Source organism: Mytilus californianus, unplaced genomic scaffold, assembly GCF_021869535.1.
Source record: "Mytilus californianus isolate M0D057914Y unplaced genomic scaffold, xbMytCali1.0.p SCAF_22, whole genome shotgun sequence".
NCBI classification, from domain to species: domain Eukaryota; kingdom Metazoa; phylum Mollusca; class Bivalvia; order Mytilida; family Mytilidae; genus Mytilus; species Mytilus californianus.
This window is the reverse complement of record NW_026262671.1, coordinates 6,999,667-7,009,254: the sequence shown is the minus strand read 5'-3', so window position 1 is coordinate 7,009,254 and position 9,588 is coordinate 6,999,667. Positions and strand designations below refer to the sequence as shown.

Genomic DNA, 9,588 nt, shown 5'->3' with positions numbered 1-9,588 from the left:
AAATATGTAGGTTAACCAAACACAATAACATAATCTGATGACACAGATTTGTTGCACCTGTAAATAATTTTGATAGTAAAATGCAAATGTTGAAATTAAATAGCAATAATTTATCTTGTATACTTAAAAAAATAATCAAAGTCAAATTCAATAAACCATAATATTCCGTTTGACTTATTTTCAGAGGTTCCCCTTAAACTGATCTACCGGTAATCTTTATATAAAACATGTAAACTATAATTCTAAAGTAAATCATGAAAGTATTTTTTTCTTTGCAAATTCCAAAAGTGTACATTTGAATTGGCCCTATTCAAAATTTAAAGATTATTTTTTTGTCAAATGCCCTTAAGCAAAAACCCATGCAAGGTCTGGAGATTTCTTGGGACAAGGCCTCTCTGATGGCCTGCCAACAACTCTCTTAGACCTCAGCTTTTTGCCCTGTGCATTGAGCTGTCTCTGGTATTTACTGTCTAGTTTATCCATGTAAGATTTAAAATCTTTAGACAGCCAAGTCAGAGGTCTTGTGATTAGGCGAGTTTCATCTTCAGAATCGCTGTCCTCACTAGACATGAAATCTATTTTCATGGCCTTCATTAATTTGTCCTCTTCCGACACTGGCAGTTTCTTGGCTTGAAGGGCCTTTACTCTATTTTGAAGCTTCTGTAATAAAAAATTGTTTAATTTGATTTAACTTGACTAGTGATATCTATGAGACAAAAGCAAAATTTTCTGCATGCAGTAATTCTAACTTATCAAAATCATATGTTAAAATATATTCTAACGAATGACCCAAAAAATATCCTGTGGAATAATTAATATTAAAAGAATAACTAAAAGGTGTGATTATCCCTGTGACTATGAATGAAATTAAGCTGCATTAGAAAACAAGAAATGGGTTCATAGTACATTTATACTCTGCTCCCATTATGATTTTCTATTTTCAGTGGACCATGAAATTGGGGTCAAAACTCTTAATTTGGCATTAAATTTTAGATCATAACATAAGGCACATGTGTTTTTTCCTCAAGTGTGACAATAATGTTTTGTACTTACCCTGTTCTTTCTCCCATACAAAACCATTTTTCTGTTGTGTGAGGCCTTTTTTCCATCCTCCTCCATTTGTCTCCTCTGTTTTATGGTATTGAAATATGTCTCAATACCAGCTGAAAAGTGAATATAATGTACAAGTCAGTAATAGGACTATTCAATTTAAATTTCCCACCTAAGGGTGGAACACTAACAATTTTTTTTTCTGTTGGGGGTTTGGTAAAATTTTAATGTGAAATTAAAGGTTGTGGGGGTAGTCACAACTCATTTTCTGTTTGATGCTGGTGTAAATTAGATTAAATGACAGTCATTACAGTGGTATTACTACAGAATCTTTTCCATAGGTGGCAAGTCTTGGAAGAAAAGACATTTACTTGATGGGGCATATATTTTCAAAATTTTCCTAAAGGAGGGGTCTAAAAATTAAATAGCATTCCTCCTTTTCCCGCCAAGGGGAATTGTTATTGGAATAGCTCATCATTGAGTTTTTTGTCCTTTTCAATTTCAATATTAAGTACTCCCATTTTGTTTTCTTTTGACATTTAAGAAGTATTTGTAAATAGCACAATCAGCTGTATACAATATAACCCAAAAATATAATCAGAAACTGAATTACTGCCCTTTTAATCTAACTTAATCTATCTATTTACTAATTAATCTAATTAATAATATTAAATCAATATAAATATGCAAAATTTCAAACAGAAAATAAGTCAGTCATTGTTTGATTGGCTAATTCATTTAAATATAAAAATTGTTTTGAATTATTTTTCTGTTGTTTTTTCCTGCAATTATTTTTCGTCTCTATTACATAAATGAAGGTTTCAATCGTTTGATTAAAATGCGGGAAAATTACCAGATATCAAAGAATGGATTTCATATAAAAATTTAACTGTTTAAATGATTTACATGTTGGAATTCCATATAAAATAAAAGAATGGGACAAAGATGCTCCACTTCCCACTTGCATATATGTAATAAAGGGGAATACCTGGAGAAAAGTGAAAGGGATGCCATTTAAATTAGAACCTGAACTATGTTTTGTAGTAAAAAAACTTGTGTAAATTTTTTATACCATTTGATTAAAACTAAATTCCAATGTAGCTTAGTGACAGGGTTAAACTTTTATGCCCCTTGACTAGCAGCAAGGGCATACATTATTTTAAATATACCATAAATATCATAGTAAATTTGCATTATTATTGTAAAACACATGTACTTACTTTTAATAACACCTTCTTCTGTTGTGGGATATTGTCCTTTGACATAGACACATATAGCCTCAGACAACTCTTTGTTTTCTCCTGAGGAATACCTAGAAGAAGATTAAAGGTTAATATATATTGGCCAAGTAATTGCATATTAGGAAAACACTAATGGTTTGAGGAAATACCAGTTTAAACCAATAAATGGTATTTATAGGGATAAAAGTACAAATGTAGTTAATTTTTCAATCATGCATGGATCATAAAATGATTTTTACCATGAATCAGCTTTTGACAAATAGTAATAGTTCATTTTCATACTTTTTTTACTCCTAAGTCTAACAACACTTTTGAACAGGAGTAAACAAGTATGAAAATGGACTATTAATATTAAAGCTTATTTGAAAAACTATATAAATGTAATCAGGCTTGGATGTTAAAAAGTGTTGTTAGGGTTAGAATTATTTATTTTTTGGACAGGTTACCTACTCTATGGTAGGAAATTCTGAGCCTCTGTCAAGTAACCCTAAAAAATTTAAGCTTAGTACAATTTGTGCAATTTGGGGAAACATGATTTATTTTCTGATGATTTTGTCATGTATAGAAAACATTAACATTTTATTCTCAAATTACACCAATTGTAAGCTTGATTCTACTTTATTGAGTTGCTCTTATCTTAAATAAGTACCAAATTTGCTTTCACTCAAGAATGTAAGCTGTTTAAAAATGTATGTACTCAGGTGTTATAATACATGTATATTGTATTTTTAAAATGGACTACTGAATCGTCAAAAATATTTTGCTTTAATGTTGTTTTTTTTTAAAACTTGACTTACTATATCTGCCAGCAAATTTCAAGAGCCAGATTTTAATTGTTGTCCTTGGTTACTGTCTGTCAAATTTGTTTTCATTAATTACTTTCTCATAAATCAGGACAATTGCTTCACATTTTGTCAAGATGTAGCTTACTATATGGTATGGGTTTTGCTCAAGGTTTAAGAATTGATAAATGGTAACCTATTGATGGTAAAATTCACTTCATTAGAACTCTATTTGTTAGTTTTCTCATTGGCAATCACACTGCATCTCCTTAATTCATATTGGCAGTGGTTAACTTACAGTATTTTCCATAAAATTTTAAAACAATTAAAAGATAGTACATTGAGTACCATTATCCTAAGAATCAGCCTAGTCATGTCAAATTCATGTACATGTAATTACTATAACTTACTTCAAAATAGAACCAGCTGCTGTTTTACATGTCCAGACTAAATTGTTTTCTGTAGTGCTATGCCTATAAGCATCACGAACAGCTTGCTGCAAAATAAAACATAAAAAAATCTTAAACTATTTTGATTGAACAAATGTGTACCGACAGGAGATCATATGTGGAATTTATATGTTTTCAAACTGGTCTATATCAGGAACATTGCATATTATATTTGTAAAACTTGGTCTATGCAAAGGGAAGGGTGGACAGGGGGATCCAGGATTTCCAATACTTGAAATATATACTTTGCAATGTTTGGCTATTTGAAACATTATGATTACATGTATATATTTTGCCAGACAGTTGAACATACATATAACATGTATAAGGTATATTTACAGATTTTAAGCAGGTTAAGCAAGTATATGAGCTGAGAAAACTAAAAAGACATACATGTACATGTATGTGTTCCTCAATCTTCTATCAATGGCATGTCTCTAAGTGAATTGCATGACTTACATGTACATGTATATTATTTGATAGATTTTTTTATTAATAATTAAATCAGAAAATGTAGACAATATATTTATTTTTATAAATATATTGTCTTCATTTTTATAAATATATACATGTATACATGGTATATACCTTTATATGTGCAGGAACATGGATGGCTGTTTTATTTCCTTTTCTCTGAGTTCCTGCATGCAAATCGATTCTCCGTAACAATTGATGTAATTCTTCAATTTTTTCACCTTGATCAGTCAAGGTCTTCATCAAAATTTCTGTTTGGGAATCCATCATCTTCTTCATTAGCTAAATAAAATGAAACTTTTTGAGAGATTGTAAATATACATTATATATAATAGTCTAAAATTCTGTCATATCAATGCCTTTTTAACTTTGATTTACTGTTAATATACATGTATGGTACATATATATATATCATGTACTATATAGCTTTGAACTGTTTTCAAAAATTACTCTATAATGAAGGAAGTATGGTGACCTATGGCTAGTACATGTGTAATTGCATAGACATCAGTTGGTCTTTGGTGGATACCTTTGTTTTTTGTAAAAATACCACATTGTTGATTTTAACCTTCTTAATCTATAAATAAATATCACTATGAATTAGAATGTATACCAATATCATGGGTACAAGTCATATTGTCACCTGGTCAATTAGGTACCTATAGAAAAAGTCAATTATCCAATAATCTTTAAAATTTCAGCACTTGTAATTAAAAGTAAGAATTCAAAATACACAATAATTGGCTTTCTGTTTAAAGTTTTCTCATTACTCTATTAAAAATGTTTTTGATTGGTTATCACTTTAAACATTGTTAAAAACTTATGAACTTATATAATATATTACCAAATATTTTTTAACAAAGTGAATTATTTTTGAAAAAATTATGGCAAAAAAATGGTGTCTTCAATACTTTACTTGCAAACCATAATACAAAAATAAGGAGATATGATCATGATGATTGCCAATGAGACAACTATCCACAAAAGTTCAAATGAAGTGGATGTAAGCAATTATAGGCAACCATAAGCCTTCAACAAGAAATAAACTGTTATCACAGAGATATGTCGCACCTTTTTGTAATTTTGATTATGCAAATGTGGAAATTAAAATAGCAATCTTTATCATATTGAATAAGTTATGCAAATATTCAAAGTCAATGAACCATGACTGAAGTACATGTACATGGCTAAAAAATCTCCATGTAAATGAGATGTGCCAATGCTAACACAACTGCATACCAAATAGCATTGACTTATTATAAGTCATGTAAGTCATTCCCTTTAAACCTAAACCTAACCACAAACATTAACTTGTAAACTATATACATTGTATGCTAAAGTTTCAAAGTCAATGAACCATGAAGAGGGGATGGGGCTAAATAATCTCCATGGAAACGATACTTGCAAATGCCAATAAATTTGCATACCTGTGAATTATCATTGACTTAACATAAGCAGTTCATCTTAAACTGATCTAATCACAAACTAATACATGTAAACTAAGCAAAAGTTTCGAGGTCAATAGACCATGACTGAGTGGATGGGGCCAAATATTCTCCATGGAAATGAGATGTGCTAATGTTTACACAACTGAATACCAATTAACATTGGCCTACCACTAATGATCCCCCTAAACTGACCTTATCACAAACTAATACATGTAAAAAAAGCAAAAGTTTCAAAGTCAATAGACCATGACTGAGGGGGCAGGGCCAAATAATCTCCATGGAAATGAGATGTGCTAATGCTGATACAACTGTATACCAAATATGATTGACCTACAAATGTATCACTTGTGGTTCACCATAAACTACACCTAATCACAAACTAATACATTGTTGACGCCGCTGACACCTGAAACAGCATACCTATGTCTCGCTTTTTGACTCCGTCAAGTTGAGACAAAAACCATGCTCTATGGTCGGCTGTAACTATAAAAGGCCCAAACTTGAAAAATGTGAAACAATTCAATTGAGAACAATAACAGCATAGTCAATAGCAAAACAATTTACGAAAACAAATATAACAGTCATGAACCAACTATACATGTACAACTACTGAACTACATGTTTCTAACTTGGGACACGTTCATAAAGAATGTGGCAGGTTTAATTAAAAAGATGTTTGTGAGCATTTATTTTGGGTGCCAATTTGACCAAGTGCCTAAGTGGCTAATATTCCAATATCAGCATCCGCATACATCTTCAGACTTTAAAGTCTTTAAACATTAATGCAATGTACTGTAGCTGATTGTTTCTATAGTTGTTTACAGACTTACTCCAACATGTATTTGCTCCAGACCTGTTTCCCACAGAAAACGAGTGGGTTTGCACGACCTCCCCACTTTTACACCATCACATAAAAAAGACACCAATTGTTAGTGTGGTCAGTGACATTGTTTCCGTATTTCCAGGAACATATATATTGTCATTATTGACAAAATATATTGTAACGTGTTCCCAGGTATTTCAAAACAATTAAGTGCCCCCTAGCCGGCCTCCTTTGATAGATTTTGGGTAGTCCAACTTATTATGACCTCTTGAAAATGTATTTTACTTTTTTTCTTTGACGACTTACAACGACCGCTGTAAGGCGTCAAAGCAAAAAGTATAATAGCCTTTCAAGACGTCATAATATTATTTGGACTGGGTTTTGGGAAGAAAATTGGGCATGAATGTCAGAATGAGATTCAAAAGATAAATGATTGTGTTATGTCTAGAGAATTATAAGTAATACGGTCACCAAATCGAAAATCAGTCTCATGATGAACTTGAAGTGACTGTTGTCGTGTTGACAGTGTTGTTGAAAATTTCTTCTTTGCGGATTTGAAAATCCCGCAATGACGATTTGAACAGTGCTATATGGAAAAACCTCGAGGCAACCGAAAAGGTGCGAAGTCAAACTAAATACCATTAAAATATTATTATTCAGCCCAATAAGATAATGTATCCTATTTGATAGATTGAGATGATGCATATACTATACACTATTATAATTGTTAAATGGGTGTGAATTATAAAATAAATGACAGAAAATAGTATCTTCAGAAATTGACAAGTAAATATAATAAAGTGTTTTCCTTGTCTACTTTTTGGTCTTAACTTACACTGTTATTATAACAACATTACAAAAAACCGCGGGACATGTACATGACCAGATATAAACAGATATTATAATAATTATCTTTCATACACAAATCAAGGTGATCGAGTTACCTGGACTCATTCACACATCAGTATGCCCCTGGATAGATTTTTCTCAAATTAATGACTAAATTGCAAGTTAAAACTTATACTCAACTTAGTGTCAGTGACTGATATATACAATACATGCATTATGAAGTATAATGAACAGTTAGTGAGTTACACACATTGTATACAGAAGTCAGAATTATCCAAGATAGTGACAACTAATTTAACTTAATGTTACCTCATTTACTGACTCCATGTTGACATAATTGTGTGCAGTGCTGGTGTTAAATGAGATAGGTGTTGAAGTTCTTCTTCGAATAACTGAAGTTGGTGTGTCGATATCTGCTGGTCCACCACATGCTCCAGGCATAAACTGTACTGAAGGGGTCGACAAATCCAGAGGCGCCAACAGAGCATTCCTTTGCTTCTTACGGAGAGGACTTTCAGAAGGACCTTTTTCCTGTATAGATGTATCTTCCACTGTTTTAGAACCTTCATCAGACCCGGAGTCTGAGTTCTCCATTTGGAGATGGAAACTGGCAGTACTGGTATTAATGATTTTACTTTGAGGAATATCATCATCTTCAGAACTTGAGAGACTAGCGAAGCTTCCAGACGACATATCAAGACAGTGATGCAAATAATATTCAGGTACAAATTTTTTTTACAACTGTGTTTTAGAGAGAAATTCTCGAATTATGGTATAGGAACTAAAATTCAATCTCTTAAATATCATGTATGGTCCACTGATACATGTAGTTAATCTTAATAATAGGGAGGGCTGTATAGATATAATCAAAATATGTATCCAATGAAAGCTAAATGTGAAATTTAATTTACAAATTTAAAGCTTAGTAAATTATACTTTTTTGCTATAGCTGCAATTTTGATGCCCAGAGGGAGGAGTCATGTATCCTTGATTCCTTATGAACTGTCAAACCAGAAATTGTTCAGCTGCATTCATGGCCACACTATTATTGACAAACACCTTCACAAAATTAATGTAGAATAGATCAAATCAGCAACTTTGGTGTGATTTGTAAAAATCATTCACAATTACAATCATTGGAGTCAAACAACAATATATAATATCTGCTAGCACATGCATATCAAGTCACACATGCACTGAACAGTAGAAGAACAACTTTAGAAAACTGACTTCATTTAAACAATTTAAAAAAAGAAAATTTGTTTTAAAATCAGATGCTCAATCTCAGTTATTCATGTCAATAGTGCAGGACTTCTAAAGCTATAATAAAATCCTTATTTTAAAAAATGTCCTATTGGCTACAATCCCTATATTTTTGCATTAAATAGCCCTTTTTCCTATATAAATAGCCCTACAGATTAGATTAAAATTGTAATAATTTCAAATGTTATGTTGAGCATGTTGAGTATACCAATACCTTCAAAAACCTTTTGATTTATTTTGTAAAAAATTAGGTGAATCTCTAAAAGCTCTTTCAGACAAATTTTGAATTGAGAGCAATTACATTGTAATACATATATGTAGCTTCATGAAATTAATATAACTTGCAAAGATCAATCAAATTGCAGTCAGGTTTTTTTTCTAATATTTAAATGTATTTTATTTACTGGTAGAGGTAAATTATCTTAATGGTTTAGTAATATCCCTTAGACAATGTTAGACTTTTTCAGATTTGTTTGACTTATACAAGTCAAAAAGGCATACTTCTTTCTTTCCTTGAAATTCGTTTGACTGCTAATGAAGCTTTGATCTAATAGAGTGTTTAATTGTTTTTCTTTTGCAGTACGTTGTCTTTATTAATCAAAAACATACATGTACATGTATTAGTATATTTTCATGGATTTGTCTGTTCTCTTCAAATACTGCTTATTAACAAGCCTCCAGGTTGTAATTTTGAAGGCCTTGCTCAGTTACTCAACATCTTTGTGCAATTATAGTTTCTTTGTTGAAATCATGAGATGAAAGGTTGAACTCTATTTAAAAAGTGTTAGCAAACCAGGCAAAATAAAAGTTTTGTTTTTATAATCCAAAACTTGAGAATTTTAGGGGTTGTAACAAAAATTACTTGAATGATTTATTTTTTTCCAGAAGATTAAGGGGAGATTGCGAATATTAAAATAAAAAATGTAAATCTTACAAATTGACTATTTAAGTGTTTTAAAATGCTTACCTCTTTAAAGAAATAAAATTTAATTGTATAAGTTTTACCCCTGACTGAATTGTATATACATGTGTAACAAAAAATTTGTTCCGGTGTGACATTTGTTCCTCTGGAACAAATTTCATAGGAAATATGTTCCACTGGAATTTATATCACAGAAATTATGTTCCAGCACTGTAAAATTTGTTCCGGAACTAATTTTTTGGCCAAATGTGATATAAGTTCCGGAACAAAAATCATAGCTCCATGAA

The 9,588-nt window shown here is 31.1% G+C and overlaps 1 protein-coding gene across 1 annotated transcript; it reads right to left on the bottom strand.

The window, feature by feature from the left end:
• Positions 1-269: 269 nt before the first annotated feature.
• LOC127732204 (uncharacterized) lies at positions 270-8,167 on the bottom strand. The gene is made up of 6 exons (XM_052241285.1): positions 7,426-8,167; positions 4,111-4,278; positions 3,484-3,569; positions 2,271-2,362; positions 1,054-1,163; positions 270-660 (listed from the first exon to the last, which is right to left on the bottom strand). Exons 1-6 carry the CDS (start codon positions 7,807-7,809, stop codon positions 346-348), a joined length of 1,155 nt encoding a protein of 384 aa, XP_052097245.1. The 5' UTR covers positions 7,810-8,167; the 3' UTR covers positions 270-345.
• Positions 8,168-9,588: the final 1,421 nt, after the last annotated feature.